The sequence below is a fragment of the Ambystoma mexicanum genome, chromosome 4p (genome assembly GCF_040938575.1).
Source record: "Ambystoma mexicanum isolate Mex_15411 chromosome 4p, UKY_AmexF1_1, whole genome shotgun sequence".
Classification (NCBI taxonomy): Eukaryota; Metazoa; Chordata; class Amphibia; order Caudata; family Ambystomatidae; genus Ambystoma; species Ambystoma mexicanum.
The window spans coordinates 125348121-125367691 of NC_090927.1; the positions used below are offsets into that span (position 1 = coordinate 125348121).

At 46.2% G+C, this 19571-nt stretch overlaps 1 protein-coding gene across 9 annotated transcripts in view; it reads right to left on the reverse strand.

The window, feature by feature from the left end:
* Positions 1-1211: 1211 nt before the first annotated feature.
* MAPRE3 (microtubule associated protein RP/EB family member 3) overlaps positions 1212-19571 on the reverse strand; it is a 1726857-nt gene continuing 1708497 nt past the window's right edge. For all 9 annotated transcript variants that reach the window (XM_069605540.1, XM_069605544.1, XM_069605539.1 and 6 more), the window contains one exon: positions 1212-2735. In XM_069605540.1, coding sequence (XP_069461641.1) covers positions 2667-2735 — 69 coding nt within the window. In that variant the 3' untranslated portion in view covers positions 1212-2666. The remainder of the gene's footprint in view (positions 2736-19571) is intronic.

Consider the following 19571-nt stretch of genomic DNA (forward strand, 5'->3'; position numbering starts at 1 on the left):
GAAGATGAATAAAGGACCGGAGGTCAGCACAAACATTTTTTACTAATTGCAAACTGTTTGTGGGAGTAGTGGGAAGCAATGTGGCACCATATGGGGCGGAAATGGGAGAGGGCAGATCTGTTTTCTATAATCGTGTTTGACTAACGTATGTCTAGCTATAGTGGTATGACGTATTTTAGCCAGTAAGCTTTGTGGGAACTGTAAAGATGCACATTTTGAAGTGCAACTGTTTCCAACCCCACAAACATTGTATTAGCATTATAAACATGATGTTCGCTTAGTGCCAGTTTATCAGCTCTCATCAACCAGTTCTGTTCCCCTGTTCTGTTTTATTTGTGCTCACCCAGCTGCAACAAACAGCATTACTTCTGAAGGTCAGCTTGGGGAAAACTTAACTGACACAAACATCATCACTGGAACATAACTTGGGTCTTTAAGATGGGTTAGACACTCACCAGTGTCTTCAGGGTTGAAGGTATTTAGTCCCAGGGTTTGTTTACTGGTTTCAAAAAAAGGCTGGAGCATGCAGGATGACTAATATGCTATTTGGGCAGGCTGAAAGAGGTTGATCAGTCAAGTCGAGAGATTTTATAACAGTCTGGTAAAAGGATGAGCAGAAGTTGGAGTAAGTGCAGACACACTGATCATCAGTAGAGTTACCAGGCTGGATCTCATCTCATCTCTTTCCTACGCATTGCATAGGTTATAATCAGTGCAAATGTGAAGACACTCATTTGGGTATATTCGAGATTGGAAGTGTGGGAAATTCTTTAGCAATTGCAAATCAGATCTACTAGCTTGTGGAAACATTTATTTTGAGATTCACCCACTTGTATGAATAGGTCAGATTGTGGGATTAATGCCCTATAACAGAGATATTATGGGATGTTAAAGTCACACTGAACTAAAGATTTAATGGCTGAACTCTTCTGAGGCACAGAAAAAATGGCAGTATAGTGGCATATTTTCGTATGATGGTTAATACATTTTCCACTATAAGAAAAGGTCTACACATAACTGAATAACAACATTTAACACATATCATGATACTAGACCCAGTATGTGCCCCTTGCTTTACACTGTGCACTGCCTATTTTGAAGGGGGAGTCTTGAATTGAAGGATTGTATTTTCACTGTCACAAAAGCCCCCTTCTCTCCCTACTTACCATGTTCTTCAAGCAGTGTCCGGAAAATAAAGAGGACGTAGACGGTTATTTGCAATCTTTGACCACACAACTTTATTCGAGATAAAACTTAACACAGATGCGTGTTTTGCCCAGGGGTGTCATGGCCAGAGTAACATTCGGACGGGCAATGCAAAATATACACGATCTTTCAAGGCAGAAGCTGTGTGGTTTACTTTGTCGATGCAGTGTCTTGGAGCCAAGGTGGCAAACAAATAAATTAAAAAAATGACACATACACACATTCCTTGCCCTGGATTCAGAAGCTTTCTTTTAAGTAAAAATAATATACGTTAATAACAACCTTTACAAATAAACCGATAAACCCTTTTTGTCTCCTGCATCCTGCATTGAATGTGTATTTAAAAAGGTAGAGAAATGGATGCTGCAGCGTATGGCAAAGAACAGAAAATGGTGCAGTGGGACATTGGGCTATCTGGAAGTACCACAAGCACACTCACACTTTGCCTACAGCATACCAGAGCAAATGTCTCTACATGTAGCCCCCTTTATTTTGGAACCTCCCATTAAGACACCCATTTTTGCACTTCCCAAAGCACCAGAATTGCTCCTGGCGCTCACCAATGCACCACAGAAAGCTACTAAAAATAAGGTTGAGAGATGACCTCCCCCTCAAGGCATCACACACATGCTGTCTTCTTTCATTCGTTCCTTATAAATAAAATAAAATGATAACCTCCTTTCCGAAAAAAGAGAACAAACCGTCCCAAACTGCATGCCATTCATAAAAATAGCCAGGGTGGCGGACCCGTTTTATGTCACTCAGGTCACTGCCAGCAGCAATGCATTCTGCTGGGTAGCCTATTACCAGCATCATTAATTTCATTATTCTGAAACACAGCAAGCGAAAGTGCAAGTAAAACCCATTACTATAAAATATAAAATTAAATACATTTTCTCTTTCAATATAATACAGTCGAGCCAGCTGGGAGAGTTAAATGCGAGGCATGAAGCCACTACTATAGATGGCTGGGCTGTAGAGGAGTGGCATGGGCCGAAGAGGACTGAAGTGGAAGGTGGAACACGAAAGGTAAGTGGGTGGAAAACAAGCGAAAAAACCCTATTCTTTTGCATACAAACTTCCACGGCCACCTCGAAGATGAGAAATCTAAAATAAATAAAAGGCCAGTAAACGGCTGACGGACCCAAACCAAGCCTTCATAGGGTTAAAACCACAGCATTGCCCCGTCCGCCAACAATTGCAGTATTTACATTTGGATTTCTTATATATATATATTTATATACTTCTTTCAGGATATGAAACATATTAGTGGGTTGTGCAGAGTATGCTCAATTTAGAGAAGATGATTTGTTTGTTGAATTCTTATAATGTAAGAGCCTGCAGGTAGGTTGCGCGGACCTAGGCTCTTATGTTACTTTCAGTAAATGACTGGAAGGGGACTGGTGGGGACAAAGGAAATTTGTTCATGGCATGACAACAGCTCAGATACAGAGGCAGGGTTAGTATTCATCCTGGTCTTCTTGCTGATTTTCTTCCACGTCTTCGTCTTCGGGAGGTGCAAATCCTTCCTGTACAGAAAAAAAACCAAAATGCGTTACAAAGGCAAATGTGCCCTATTAATGCCTGCTATATGCATCTTGCAGCGAGTAGCAGTATATAGAAACTGCCATTTAAAACAATGAAGGCACTGAATACTAATTTTCCATTACCCATTCACATATTGTACTGCAGTGCTTCTGTATCCAGCCATGTTTGGAGCCAGGGCTGGAAGATGGGCATCATGTCTGATTCTGTGGAGTCTTCACTGGCTTCCACTAAAGGGTCCACTAAGTCTGGAGTCACTAAGGACTCCACTAAGGAATCCACTAACGAAGATTCCAGAAGTCTTACTTAAGCGTTGCATTGGTTGAAAACCATGTACCCTATGACAATTTCCCATCTCTAACTGCTCCTAATGGCGAGACGTATAGTGTTTGCCATCTGCCTAACCCTCCTGTCCCTTCAAGTGTCCTTTGAAGTAGGCTAATGATAACGCAGCTCAAAAATGATAAGCTACTCACCGCAGTGACTAACATACTCTTAGTCCCCTTTCCTCCATACTGCATGGGCGTCCCTTCCAAGGGACAGGAGACAGAACCTTTTTCAGCAGAAAAAATGTCCTTCCCCTTTAAATTTAGAGGGTCGCAGGGGTGCAGCCCTGGGAGCATGTGCTGCCCTGACGCCGCCCTCCGGCGCCACACATCAGTCCCCATAGACGGGTCGACAATAGATTAACATTGCTTAAAGACACCAGTTTTATTAGGGGGGAGGATGGTGGGACGTATGGAGGAAAGAGGACTAAGAGTAAGTTCGTCACTACGATGAGTAACTTATAATTACTCTTACATCCCGTCCCCTTTCCTCCATACTGCATGGCCGATTACAACTGAATGTAGCCCAAGGGTGGAGAGGAGACCCTCCTTAAGCAAACAGGTTCCTGAGAACCGCCTGTCCGAAGGCTGCATCTGATCTAGAGCCGGCGGCCAAACAGTAGTGCTTGCAGAAAGCCAAAGGGGTGGCCCATGTGGCTGTTGCCCTGGCTCTAACCGTGTGGGAGTGCATGTTGGCCGGCAGTGGCTTATGCTGTCCCTCGTAAGCTTCTTTGATGGCCGAGACCATCCAATGGGCTATGGAGGCCTGATACTCCGGTCTTGATCAGCCGAAGGTGACAAAAAGTGCCTCCAACTTGCGGAAGCCCATGGTCCTGTCTAAATAGAATTTCAGCGCACGCAGTGCAGAACTCAGTGCTTCTTCTTTGGCCTCAGCAAAAAATGTAGGCAGCACTAACTCTTCGTTCAGATGGAATGCGGAAGGCACCTTAGGTAGGAAAGCTGGGTGTGTCCACAGGACTACCTTGTCCCTGTGAAATATAGTATATGGCTCTGAGGCAACCAACGCCTGGATTTAGCTGATTCTGCAAGCCAAGGTGAGGCCGACTAACAAGGCTGTCTTAATGGTGACCAGCCTGATGTCCGCGGATGGCATTGGTTCAAATGGTTTGTGTGCCAGGGCACCCAAAACTATGTTGAGGTCCCACACGGGGTGCGGCCTCTTGATGGGCGGGTAGAGCCTGGCGAGTCCCATCAAATGTTTCTTGACAATTGGGTTGGAAGAGGAATAGATCTCCTGTCCGAGTTTCTGTAAGCCCCAATGGCTGCCAGGTAAGTGCGGCAAGTGTCCACCTGCATGCCTGAATGGGCGAGGTGCGCCGAGAAAGAGAGCACCTCGTCCAGTGTACATGCAAGGCGATGGATACTGTTAAGAGTCTTCCCAGTGGCAGAACCTGGTCCATTTGCTCTTATACTGGGCCCTGGTAGACTTGCTCCTGGCGCCCTGTATGATCTCCAGATTAGCCTGGGAAAGGCTGAGGTGACCTAGCGTGACCTGTTCAGGAACCATTCTGTGAGGGCTAGTTTCTGTGGAGCGGGTGGATGACCCTGCCCCCTGCTGCGCCAGAAGATGTGCTGGGCCCGTCAGAAGGCAGATGGGAGGCCTCTCTGAGAGGCCGAGCAGCTCCTAGAACCATGGCCTGGCTGGCCACCATGGTGCTATTAGAATGATGATGAGGTGGTGAGACTCCTTGATCTTGCATTTCAAACTGTGTATCAGCGGTGTGGGCGGAAAGGCGTATGCTGTCATTCCTTCCCACCGGATCTGGAATGCATCGCCCAGGGAGACCGGCCCCTGACCCTGCCAGGAGGCGAACAGTTGGCACTTCCTGTTGCCCCAGGAGGCAAACAGTTGGCACTTCCTGTTGCCCCAGGAGGCAAAGAGGTCCACCTGAGGGTGTCCCCATTTGTAGAAGATTTCCTGCAGTACTAGGTCGTTCAACTGCCACTCGTAGTTGTCCGCTCCCAGTCTGCTGAGCCTGTCTGCCTCCAGGTTGGATTCCCCCGGCAGGTGGACGGCCGTAAGGTAGATGTTGTTCTCTGTGGCCCATTCCCACATGCTGACTGCCAGCCTGAACAGTGGGGGGGGGGGGAGGATCTGGCACATAGAACATGCTGGTCGAGTTGTCCGTCTGAATAAGGACGACCTTGCCCTTGATAACCGGAAGGAAGGCCCTGAGCGCCAGCCAGATGGTCTTCAGTTCCAGCCAATTAATGTGGTACTCCTGCTCCTGCCGGGTCCAGGTGCCGTGGATGCAGTGGTTGTCCAGAGTGGCCCACCAACCCTTGAGAGAGGAGTCCGTAGTGATGGTAACCTGTGGGATCGGTTGCCGGAAAGGCTTGCCCGTCCGTAGGTTGTAGTCCCTGGACCACCATGTGAGGTCTGGGTGAAGCGACGGAGGAACGGTGATCATCTCTGACTGATGGCCCTGTTCCTGGTTCCAAGATGCTGCAAGGTGCAGCTGTATCCTCCTCATCCTGAGTCTCGTATGGGGGACGGCCAAGAGGACTGCTGCCATGAGACCCAGTAGGTGTTGGTACCACCAGGCTCAGGTCACTTCTCTGCTGAGGAAGTGCGCTGTGGCCCTCTTGATGGCCGTGATTTTGTCCTCCGAGGGAAAAACCTTCTCGGAGCACGTGTCCCAAATGAGGCCCAAGAAGGCCAGCCTCTGCGTAGGCTGCAGCTTCAACTTCTTGAGGTTGAGTGAAGAACCCAGCTCGTGCAGAGTGTTCATAAGAGCGTGGGAAGTGTGTTGCACCGCTTCCGGAGATGCGGCCCTGACCAGTCAGTCGTCGAGGTACGGGTAGATGTGGTGGCCCTGAGCCCTGAGGAGGGCCGCCACTGTATTCATCAGCCTGGTAAAGACCCTGGGGGCCGAGTTGAGGCCGAAAGGAAGCACCTTGTATTGGAAATGGTAGCCCATGATCCTGAATCGTAGAAAGGAACGATGAGGCTGCCAGATCGGGACGTGAAGGTATGTGTCCTTCAGATCCAAAAAGCACATTTAGTCTCTCTTGCACAATGTCTCCGCTATCAAAGCTGGTGTCTTGAATTTTTGTAGAGGTAGGGAGGGGTTGAGGGTGGAAAGGTCCAGCACAACTCTCAGGCCCGCCTGGTTCTTTTTCTGAATGGCAAAAATCCTGGAGTAAAAACCCAAGCCCTGCTGGGAGGCTGGGACTTCCTCCACTGCCTGGCTCTCGACGAGAGATTGGATCTCTGCCAAAAGAGTTGCTGTCTCAACCTGTGGGAGTGGAGGGTATGAGGGAGGAGAAGCTGGGATAGGGAGGCGGTACACCGTGGAGACTACCAAGAGGATCCAGAGGTATGCAAAATTCTGGAGACAGAAATGTGCATGTAGAGCAAGTCTGCCCCCCACTGGATACAATTGTCATGCCTTCTTTCCCTCTGAGACTGTTGCGGAGCAGGGTGACTGGAAAAATCCCTTACCCTCCCCACCCTTTTTGTTGTTTTTGCCGATGTTGAGTCGGCGAACGGTCAGGCTGCCTGGACACCCGCTCTTAGAAGCCGCAGAACTCTCCATAAGTACGCCCCTTCTTCGAGCGCTGCTGTGACTGGGTGTACGCCTTGGGCGTGGTTTTTCTCAAGATGGATAAACACTTTGCCGTTTGTGAGCTTTTTTCTTTTTGTTCAGCTCATCATCCGTTGGAGGTCACCCCCTTCGAACGGAAGATCTAAGATGATGTCCTGCGCCACAATCTTGGCCTCTGCCAACCCCGCTTTGAATCGTTATTAGCTCAGTGCCGGAAGCTCTGGGAGGAAATCCGCAATTTCCCGCCAGAGCCTCTAGTTAACGGCTGCCAGAATGGCATCCGCGTTGGCTTGACGAAGGTGCAAGGACGCATTGGAATACAGCTTCTTCCCGTACGCCTCCAAGATCTTCTCCTCCTTGCCTAGCAGCGACGCAGAGGAGGTGGTTGAGGACGACTGAGGCTTGGAGTATAGTGATGCCGCAGCGATCACCGAGGAGTGTGGCTGAGGGTGGGCCGATAGCAAGAGTGTATCCCCCTCCATCTGCCTGTACTTGGCGCCCAGGTGTTTGTTTACCGGCTGGACCGAGTGAGGCTTGAGCCAACCCTTCTTGGCTAAGGCAACTACATCCTTCTGCATCAGGATTCCCGTTCTGGGCACGGGACTTAGAGAGAGGACTTCTGCAAGTGACCCCTATGCTGGTTGCTCGACCTCGGTTTGAGGAAGGCCCAAGTACTCTGGCAGCCCTGCAAGACGTTTGTGGAAGGCCTTGGCTGACGATGGTGTGTCAGGGTCCTCCTCCTCATCTGTGTCCACCTGAGGGTCTGGTTGGTCTGGCACCGGAGGAGGGGTGTTGGGAGCCGAAGGCTGAGGTGTGGAAACCGGAGCCAGAGGCTGGGGCGGAGGCTGGAGCGGAACCGCCTGTGCAATCGGTTGGGGGCCGGAGCAGCCTGTTAAGGATGAACAGGGCCGAGGAGCGCCTGTACCGGAGCCTGTTGCGCCAGAGCCATTGGCGGAAGCACTTCCCTAATGGCGTCCCACAGGATGATCCCCATCCGAGGAGATTTCATGAGCCCGAGAAACCGTTCAAAGAACCTGTCCTCACAGGCTGGGTTGGTGGTAGGAAATATATTCATGGATAGCGGGAGGCTACTGGAGCCGTTGCGTGCCCTGCGCATATGGACGCAGTGGGAACCTGCCTGGCGCAAAGGAAGGGTAAGCTGTAGGCCACATACCTGGTTGACATCAGTCTCACCTTGACCCACAATCCTCCACCTGTTGCCTTCCCTGGAGCGCCATCTGCCGGATGTCTGGATCTTCTGGCACGGAGGCCATTTTGTCGAGCTGCCTTCCACGTGCATGCGTCGTGTTGCTCGGTTCCCTGGGCCCCGCCCTGTCCAGGATTCTTGAGTGTGGATCCTGTTACGCGGGCGAGGCCTGGCAGGCGTTTTGCCCTCGGCGGATCTGCCGGTAGAACTGCATAAAGGCACCCCCTCGGACATGTTCCGGGACTAGGGCATAGCCCTGCGCGTGAAGACCCGGTAAAAGAACCTTCCGGTCCCTCAGCACTGTCACCGGGAGGATCTACTTACCCCTCGGCCTGTCGGCAGGTAGCTGTTTCAGCCTCGGTACTTGTGCTGGTATGAGGACCTGGGCGGTCCCTCCCATGCAGGCCAGTCCTTGGGAAATAGTCTCCCTTGCGTGGTGCACTGGAAAAGAGCGGCCCTACCTTGGGCCTGGATCGATTATAGATGAGGTCCTTTGGAGGCGATCTCTGGAAGAGCTCCCTCCACCTGGCTAGTCTGTTCTTCAGCGACCTTGAGTAAAGCATGTTGCATGCGGTACAAGCTTGCCAACCGTGGATTGGGCCAAGGCAGCGTAGGCAGAGGGCGTGGGGGTCTTAAATTGGGAATAGCCTATTGCAGGATGGACACCTGCTGAACCCTGTAGAAGTCCACATGTGCCGGGAAGCAGTGCGACACCTGAGGACCGTGTACCTGAATGATAAGAAGACAAAAAAAGACAGAAAAAAAGAAGTATCCACACGTGGAATTACATGGCCGAAGCCAAACCCAGGAGCGCTGGTGAATTCGTCCCGTTCCCGTCAACGCGAAAAGGGGGACTGAGGTGTGGCGCCGGAGGGCGGATTCAGGGCAGTGCATGCTCACAGGGCCACACCCCCGCCCGCGCGCCTCTAAATTTAAAAGGGAAGAATTTTTTTTCTGTTGAAAAAGGTTCCGTCTCCCGTCCCTCGGAAGGGACACCCATGCAGTATGGAGGAAAGGGGACGGGACATAAGAGTACTATTGGTGTAGGGAATGAGGGTGCATCTATTAAATGGTTGCTTCTAAATAATAGATTTCAAGTCCTTGACACCCTGAAGGGAATAGATTGGCTCATCTTCCCTAAGCCTATTGAACCAGAGGGCTCCTTTGTTCACTGAGTGGTGGACTTTGACCAGATGCCTTTATGAGGACAATCCTCCTCAATCTAATTCAGAAATTGATGTTTCTAATAGACTAGAAGGGTGTGAAGACACGACATTGAGAAGGTATCCACATGTCTCAGCCTTTACAGACTATGCCCTATGGGGTGATTACTGAAGACTGCGTGAATGATCATCAGCTCCTTAAGATTTTTATCATGGAATACCACTGGGAATTGATATAAAGCCCCTGAGGATGAGCTAATGCAGTCTATTGATAACTATAATATTCTTCTATGACAAGAGACTTGGCTCCTTGAAGATGAGAGGGATTTTGTGTTTTATCTTCTTCTAAAAGCAAGAGTGATTGCAAGGTTAGTGGTTTGGTGGTCGTGTTTTTTACATCTCTTAAGTGGTATTCCGGAATTGGTTTTTCAATGCGTCAAACGGTATACTGTTGCCTCCTCGAAACCATATGCCTTTCTGATTTTTTATAACGTGAAAAAGATACCAATGGTTCTTCCCTTTATACATTTTATGATCTAATGTAAGGAATGTTCATGATATTGCCAGAAACTACTATCTAGAATAGATTATTGGTGGAGACTTCAATGTATGCATGAGAGTTGGACGAATATGATTTGTATGATTCAGGTTAACCAGGTCTATGGAATTAGATCTGCTGGTGCTAGCCTACAACTGGCTAATTGTCCATGGCTTCAGGTCGGTGAATGGTTGTATACCATCAGATCAACTGGGATAAACAGTGCTTTGTAGGCCGTATATGGGAAATAACATTATCGACTATACCTGGATCCCTGTTAAGCTAGTCTAAAATTTTAATTTTAGATTTTTCCATAGTTGACAGACATGAGAGTGATCATTTACCATTGACACTTACCTTTAAAATGAATGCTAGCTTTACGACCTAGACTCCAAATGAAACCCCTGAAATGTTTGTGCCAAAATGTGCACATATATGATGGGATTCTGAGAAAGCTCCATGTATTTTTGAATGTGTGTTAACCGATCACCTGCCATTTTTGTTGAACCTCAAGCAGGACCGACTCGATGGCACCCTACAGGGAGCTGGAAGTGTTTTTGTGCTCACTGACAGGATATTCTGAAGCCGAGATAAGGACTAACAGAACGACGGCTAAAAAGGGCTGGTTCAACCATAATTGAAGGGTGGCCAAAACCAGTTTACTTGCTGCATTGAAGTCAAAGCCAATCGATACCAGTACTATAGGAAGGAGTTGGCTCGAATATAAATTGCAATAAAAAAATAGGAAACATGAACTGGTTGATATAGCGTAGGATACACGGCTTGTAGCGTCCTGTATGAATGATGGGAGGAAATTCTGGGAGATAGTGAATCTAGGCCAACTACCCTGGAGTGCTGGAAAGGAATTTGTCTGCACTGTCCAAGATGTTGCCTAGGTGGCCCACTTTAAAGGACTATATGATGGCAATCCCCAGTTATTCTCTATTTCTGGGGAGAAGGAAGTTCTCGATCCTCCTTTTAATCACATCATCGCCAAAGTAGCTGGGTCTACTAATCCCAAAATGACATTTTGTTGGTACTAGTTTTGAAGGCCATTCTGTTACAAAGGGCTGGTAAATCCCCAGGTCCCAGAGTCCCTTCAGATGTATTAAAATATATAAAAAAGGTAACCATGCCCTTCCCTCTTCCTATCGGCCTACATCCCTTTCAGACAGCAGAGTCAAGATATTTGCACGGCCTGCGTAGAAACAAAAAATATCCTATCTGATTCACAACTTGGCTTTCGGGATGGACTTGGCACTGTGAATCAGGTTTTAAACCTTCACCTAGTTCCTGCCAGCTCGTTATATATTTAGGAGGAATCTGTACATGTTGCTTTTATTTACCTTTCAACAGACTTTGACTCTGTTAACAGGCCAAGGCTCGGGAGGGTCCTTTATTTGCAGGGTCTCCTGGAAAAAACGATTAGTGCCTTGATGGAACTCCACAGTGGTAAAGGGGCTGCAGTTAGAGTTGGGCGCTCAGGTGACTGTACCTCATGATTTAATGTTGATAGGGGTGTACGACCGGGGTGCATCTTGCTACTCCTGTTTTCTCTATTTACTAAACATTTAGAAAAGCCCTATTAAGAAGCCTAATGGATGAACCCTCTTTTAGTCAGAGAAAAACCCTGGTCCTCACATATGCCAATTACGTGGCCCTCATTGCCAGGACCACACTGCCCCTTAAAAGAGTGATGATCCCCAACGAGTAGCTCAGGAGCAACATGTTGCTTGCGTCACCCTAAATTGTTGCTCGCTGGTTGCTCTGGGCCATGATGTGGAGGCCTAGAAGGAGGTTCTGAAGGGATGAGAGTTATTAGTATAGCCAGGACTGAGCGAGAATTTTGGCCAATTATCCTGTCGTGGTTCCAGTTGGATAATTTTTGTAGATGCAAGATGAGTTTTTTGACACCATGCAATTTCTTTTTCAGTTTATGTCCTTACTTCTAATATCGGTGTCATTGTTAAAACCCTGTCATCTTGAGATACATTGCTCAGCTGACAAACGTGTTAATGAGCATGGCAATTGAACCATGTTCTTATGTTTGTGTCCTGGAGAAAACTATCCGTTTCTTTCTTTTGCACAGCTAGTAAGAGCATAATGGACCAATAGGTGGCATGCATACCCAACCTTCCTTTATTACATAATTTGCATGTACTGCTTTTTGTGAGGTTTGTCTGATGCCACCATTCATTATATTGATCAGAAATATTACTTTTAGGGTCACACTATAAATAGTGTTCTATTGGGAAAATTGTCATTGTTTGATACTCTGCTCATCTAGCAAATAGATTATGGCCAGTATAGACAAATGCATGCCACATTTCTCATAATTAATTTGCCCTTTATTCAAATCTAATTAAGTTACTGTTAATATGTTTAAATTAAAAAGCCAATTCATGAATCCAAATACCTATTTACCACCACCACACCCCTCTATGAAGTGGTTGTCAAATGCTCAAAGTTTAGACCAAGTTTTCCACTGCGTTTTGTGTAACATCCCTTTTCGGAAGAGAAAAGAGGCTTCAGATTCTTCAGAAATCTTTTAATTGTATTCCTAACCACTTTTTCACCAGTGGAATATACCCCAGGTGCTTTAAAATGCAGTATTTCCATTACATGCTGTATTAATTCTTAGGAGGTAAACTCCAAAGCCCCAGTGAAGGGATATGTAAAGCCTACCATGCAATGGCCAGTATTACTTAATATTTAATTGTATTTCTCCATTATGTTATCAGCATTTAAAAATATTTCATAAAATTCACAAAGAACAAGCACAAAATAGAAAAGCTGCTTCAATATATTCGAACAAGCTATATATAAAACCCTGATCATTACAATTAATATTATAAAACAAGGGTTCCATGCATGTCCATGCTTACACAAAGCAAAGAAACAATGACAACTTAACAGAAACTGAACCAAATCTTCATTGACTACCATTTTGCAGGCACACTTTGTGCTTCCTCCTGCACACGTTAATTTATTGAGTGTTGAGGTAATTTGAATGTACCATTAGCATCAGCCTCCTGTATTCTGGGGATATTATTTCAGATTTCTCCTTGCCCTCTTATATGTGTACATAAGTCTGATATAAAGCTAATAGGCAGCTTATCAATACATCAGACATTTGCCCCTCTCACCATCAGACACGCTATTAATTTAAGAGCTATTTTTGTGCCATATTTAGTTATATCCCACCCTTATCCAAATGGATGGTGCCTTACAACATCCACCCACTCGACCCACTCGCCACAAGTATTTTTCTTTACCTGGGGAGGCTGCAATCATGCTTACACTGAAATTCACTTTATGATTAGCAGAACACCACAGGGGTGCTTTTTTAAAAATAAGTTAAACACCCTCAAACTGAACACCCCTAATTCTACTCATAAGGCGCTACCAGGTGTACCTGGAGGGAGACCTGTTATTTGGCACAGGAATTATTTAGCAACCCCTTACAGGGCATGACAGTTTGAAACAACCCTAGGTTTTGCTACAATAAAACATCATGCTTTACATACCTCCAGGCACTTGTCCAATCTGAATGCCCCAATCTTGAAATAAAATATTAAAAAGTCGTTTCATCCTTTATGATGCCCTTTCAGCTGTGATCTTAAAATTATTGACCCATGCACTGCTCTTTGAAAAGAGTAGGCTCAAATGAAAAATATACTACCTCATAATCTCTACAATCATCTTAAAACTAGCTACGAGGTTTAACCCTTTTCCTGATCATCATAATTTTAGTTTTTATCATATTTAATTTCAAACTATAGTCCCCAAAGTAGTCATTTGTGTATAGCAGGCCTTGTTGGAGACCTGCTGTGGTTAAGCCCAAAATAGCTGTGTCATCGGCATAAAGAAGCATGCTATAAAATGTACTCTTCAAAGAGGGTGGATTACCTTCCCTAAGAGAATTACTAGAGTCAAAGTCTGAAAGAATCAATTGAAAACAACCGACATCCGTGCTTTTCACATTAATTAGTGGAGAAAAACAATGTATAATTCCCTGATCTTGTCTATCTGACAGACGTTGAGATGTCTGCCTACCACAGTTGGATACGATTTAACAAACCACTTGGGACCCCAATAGAATGTAAATTAAGCCACAAGATGTTTCTATCAATTAAATCAAATGCTTTCCCCATATCTGAAAAAAGCCACAAATAATTTCCCTCCCTTAACCTTACCGTATTTCTCCATAATGATGCTTTGAGTGAAGCAGAGGTCCACTGTACTAAGCACTCTGCTGAAACCCACTTGGGGGGGGGGGGGGACAAAATATTGTTACTTTGAGCCCATTCCACCAGTCTGAGCAACAAACATTTGGAGAATATATTACTAGCAATGTCCAGTAGGGAAATTGGCCTATAACTGTGGGGGCTGGTGGCCCAAGCACTGCTTGTCGAAGGAGGTGGCATAGTGCCCGTCTCGACAAATGCATTAAACATAAAACAATTTGGTGTCATTCGAACACGCGGCCCTCTAAAAGCTCCCATTGTTTCTCAATTAATTCTTTTTGGGGGGGGGGGTCTTTTATCAATTTTGATATGCCCTTTTGAAACTATAAATCTGGCCAGCTCAACACCACTCCACCAACACCACTCCTGAAATCATGGTACAATTTATTTTATCAAGACTCTATGTTCTGCCTCGAACCATGGGGCATCCCTTTCTATAACCTGGACCTCCTGAACTGGGGGATGTCGTTTGCCAATAGCCCTGACCTCGATAGTTTCAAACAACGACTCACAGGTGCATTCCTTTGTGGCTTTCTGAACTGTTCAACAATTTTAAGAGAATATCTTAATTTCCTCTGAATTAGTCATTCTTTCCAATGCCTTCTTGTTGAGTTTAGGCATTGCCAACCAGTCCCTCTGGCTGTTGGGCATCTACTTCCTGGTGCCTACCCCTGGGCAGTGGAACACGATGTGTTTACTAAAACCAGGACATGCCTGGCCTAGCGTGAACCTTTGGCAAATAAACCTTGCCAGAATGGGCGTGCAGTTTAGAGGGCTAGGATTTTAAGAGTAAATTGCCTCCTTTATTATCCATGGACCACTGTCAAAACAGTCTACAATAGGTCACCTGTTCTTAGCTGGTTGAATGTGCTACCAGAACTACCTAATGAACTGGCTCAATGAAGGGATTAAGAACCTGAAAACGAGACAGCACCCTCCACCATCTCAGAAAATAAAGATGCTGAGTAGACACACTGATCTATTTTTGGGAGCATCTGGTCTTGGTCCACATCCTCTTTAGAATCATGAGATGACTCATATGCTCAGCCGTGCTCATGAAAAGTGCCAATGAACAAAATCAGATTTGGAACTCTGGTTACAGGGGGTACCATGATACTCTTGTCTGACATTAAGATGACAAACCAATCACTGGATCAAAATTGGGATTATTACATTTTGGTCACACTTAAGTGACACATTTTGCAATGCTTGTTAAGCTTCTGTGTGCATTTGAAAAAGCAAATAATCACTCATTGGTTTGGGAAGACCACAGGAAAATTGTACAACACATTTTTAATCACATGACAGAGCAGTCTTCTCCAAGACAAGAACGGCAATACAGACTTAGAAGTGAGATTGCTTCCTGAAGCGAATGTATTCAAATATATAGTTTGAAATTTAGGGGACAGAAGTCAATTGAATATCCTTCACTTATTTACATGACACAAGAACAGATATTTCCCTCTAGAATAGACCGTTTTAGCTGCTGTACCGGTCATAGTGCAAAGGGAACTTATGCTAGCTGTCAATATAATGAGTCATATAAACATTCCACTTGAATTTAGCTGAAACGAGCAACAAGTACTAGCGTTCTGATTACTAAAGCACTACATAGACGGTGGATTCGGTGTGCAGCTACTTGTGCTTCTCCTGAAATACAATATTATTAAGTAGAGCTAAAACAGATGTGTGATGTTAAATTTTATTTACAAATGGAAGCAGATATAGCAGTGCCTGGCATTACACTTAGGATGTTTCCAAAAGTGTTTTCCACTGATGGTTCACTACTTCAATCATTGCAACATCTTCCAAATATTCAGATAATTGTGCTTCTATGACAGGCCATTTTAACCACAATAATGTTTTTCAAAAGCAACGTACATGTTAGGCAGAAACCTGTGCAGTTCCCTTAGGGAACACTGCAAAAGATTTAAGACTACAGGTGTTGGCAGTAAACCCACTTGGTAGAAGTCTGCACCACCCAGAATTACCTGGTAGCTGTGGCTGAGCAGTCAGACTTCCATAAAGAGTAGTTAGGCAGTATGCAAAGTATACACAATAGGTACCCAGATACAATAATACAAGCAAACACTGACCAGAGCTTTGGTATCAAAGTATATAATTATTTATTTAAAAACACACGGTTTAAAACACTCCAGCACTCTTGTTGTAAAATATTCTAAACACAGTTACTATTGTAATATATACACCCCTTTTTCCTTATCAGATAACTCACAGTAAAACACCACTTACTTTCATACAGAGGTGAGCGCTTAACTAGATGGCACTCCAATAAGTTTGTGAGAAAAGGGGGGGGAGAGAGACAGAATATCTTAGAGTACACCACTCTAAGGTTCAGGAACACTGTTAGCAAGGCAGAAGAGCAAAAAGTCACCGGTGAGCCAAAGTCCAAAGGCTGGGCCCACTCTTAGAGAGAGCAGAGCACAAATGCGCCCAAGATCACACAGTTACACTAGGCTTTGAAAGTCTTGAAGAGGGTTCAAAAAAAGTTTAGAGAGGCTTAGGAAAGTTTAGCCAGGGTGTCCCAGGCTAACCCAGGTTCGAAAGCCGGGGACTAAATCTACCCAGTACAGTCGGTAGCAAGGGAAGCCAGGTGGGACACGGTACCTTAAGTGGGAAGGATCCTCCAGCGGTGGCAGTTGTTCCTGGTAGTGGGTGCAAGTTGCGTCGTCGTCCAGGGGAAGAGAAGATCTCGACTTGGAGGAAAGATGAAGGTCGTTGCACTACCAGGGAAGAAACCAGCCGTGGAGTTTTCCGGTTAAAGGTGGTACCTTTGTTTCACGGTCGTGGTAAAACGTGGTATCCCGGTTGCCGGGGTGCTTGGCACAGGCAAGGCGACCACGAGGTACGTCGGGAAGGCGAAAAGACGGTGAAACTGGTTATCCCCACCAGTCAAAAGAAGAAGACTCTCCGGCGGGAGATCTCCTCTGTCGTTTGGAAAAGTGGTGAGACGGTCCAGCAGGGCTCCACCGGTGGTGGTGTCGTGGCAGGTCGGCTCAGCTTCTCCCTCATCGGATTCTTAGGTCCTGTGGCGACTTCTGAAGTTCCAATCCCCAAAGCCCTGCTTTTATGCAGAAAACCCCCATTCACTCAGCCTAGCTGTCACTCAAACACGCTAAGTGGTGAGCCGGCCGGCTCACCACTTGGGCCAATCAGGACGGAGTGCGACTTGAGTTGCCTAGGCAACTCAGTCCAAGGTGCCTAAATCCCCCTCCACCCCTCCTAAGTACCCCAGACAGAGTGGCACCACTTTGGAGGGCTTCTGTGTAGAAGCCCACCAAAAGGTGGAACAAAAGGGCTCGACTTGGGTTGGAGTCACAGAAGAGAACACAAACGCCATTTTAGAATCAAGTTTTGGCAAAAAATACTAACCGGAGAATTAATATTAATTAAATAAACCGGCGGTATGTTCGAGGCTACCGTAAATAATTAAATAAAGGTAGTAGCCTAAAACAATGGGAAATCCCATAGGAAAATATTGGCGGTTGAATATAAAAAGTAGTATCCACTGCCACCAGCCAAAACTCGATCAGGGGGGACGGAGACGTGCCCCCTCGACTAACAGACCCCGGGGCAATTGAATTGCCCCAGCCAGTACGTCCACAATATGATGGTTTGTACTGGTTCTGTTCAGAATTTAAGACTAGTAAAGTCAATGGTGAATTTACATTCCCTGGGAGACAGTAGTCAGTCCCAGCGTATGGAGTCTATACTGGGGGTCACTATGACACCCCTGTGTCACTGCACTGAGGGTGCTGTGTAACACACATCACAAAAACACATGAAGCCCTATGGAGTAAAAGACCCCATAGCCCATTAAACACATCTAAATTCAAAGAAACACACTCAAATCATGCCCAAGAGTGAGGGTAAAAGAGTCTCACTCTTGGCAGGAGAAAAAAATAAACCCCAAAAATCCAGCAAAGCTGCTGGGGGACTCACTAGGTTAGGAAATTCAGCCTAAACAGAGAATTCTCCCTGACAGTACACAATCCATTTAGGAGATAAATTAGTGCAGACGGCAAAATTACAGGGTCTTCTACTAGCACTCCATCAAGTAGTTTCACATAAACCCACATTCATAGTCTTAGATTGAAGTTATTTAGTAAGACAATTAATCTACATCTACAGTGTTGAGTGTAAAATGCCTTTAAGGAATCTAAAATCAAACCAATAGTATCTAAAATAATTCTGGCGCCAAGGAGGCAAATCTTGTAGACTGCAAAATGTGTTGGCAGCTCTAACACACTGCATTATATTCATACGGGAAAACATAACAGCCTGCCTACAAGCAAGCAGTTATAACCTTTGAGGTTTCCCTAACCCATAATCATACAGTTTAGAAAACAATACAGTTGTAATAGGTGCCATCCCTAAGAAACTCTGGGACCGGTCACAGTGTATGGAACAACAGATGACTGAAGGCCATTTAAAAGTTCACCAATTTCTGCTGGAAGGGATTTCGATTGGAAAGTTCCTCTCAGGCTAGGATTGGACAACATAATCGGCACTCTATGCCTTCTCACAGATTGCACCTAGGACTGTAGTCCTCAGTCCTTTGTGCTCTCCTCTGGATGAGACCCGTCCTCTGGTAAGAAAAATAGCCACTCATTATCTCTGAGTGTTAGTGTTCCCTACACTTCTTTCTTGGCTCTGGGTCTTCCTTCTGGTTACGGCCACAATCATCTGGGTCATGAGTTAGTCCACCCAGACTCTTCTGCCAGGCACTGGCAGTGGCCAGCAAGTGGCTAGTTGGACCCCAAGGGAATTGTCCTCCTAGTTGACTAGACAAGCAAGTTTCTCCACCAGGCCTAGGCGAGGCTCTTTGAATTCGAATTTGGCCATTCCTCTACCACCTCCAAGGTTTGTTTGAATCATTCAACTAAAACATCTATTTGAGGGCTGTAAACATAATTTCGGAGAATCTGAATTTGCAGTAGAGCCTAAACTACTCCCGCTAGCAAGTGTCTGAATGTGGATCCTTGATTGGTAAGGATCAGATTTGGGAAACCAACCGATATGCAGAAAAACACTAGGGGCCTCATTACGAGAATGTAGGTAATGAAAAAAGGAAGGTGGAATGGTAATACCGGCATCGTTAACGGGTCCGGTGCTTTACGACCCGACAAACTGCCAATACCACCACCGCCCGTACCGGGCCTCCTCATACCGGACGCCGGTAATAGGACATCACAACCCACGCGGGCATGCAAATGCCGGCATCTGAAGGTGGTAATTAGGGCCTGCACAATGACGGCCATACAGGCATCGCGGACCACCCGTGAACAGCAATCAGCCATCAAGCCAACTGCCACAGGTGCACACAATCACCACAGGTGGAGTCAATGGAGCCTGGCCCAGTATAAAAGGAGTACACCCACTAGCTGTTGCAATAATGGCGCTGGAGGACATGCCTATACTGCTACAACTACAGCAAAAAAAGCAACTACAACAACAACTACAGCAGCAACAACAGGCAGCACAGAGGAGACGCAGGAGGGGAAGGAGGGTGAGACAGGCCCAGCAATTACCACCAGTGCAGCCAGTAGTACCTCGTAGGCAGCCACCAATCCTTCGCATCAGACCCAGGCCATTCAATCTAACCCCTGACCAGATCCACACCCTGTACCGGTTGGACCGGGACACCATCACCTCCATAGTGGACATGATAGGCAACAACATTGCCAGCCTCATAGAAATACGCACTGGCGTTCCCCCGCTACTAAAGGTGGTGTCTGTGCTCCACTTC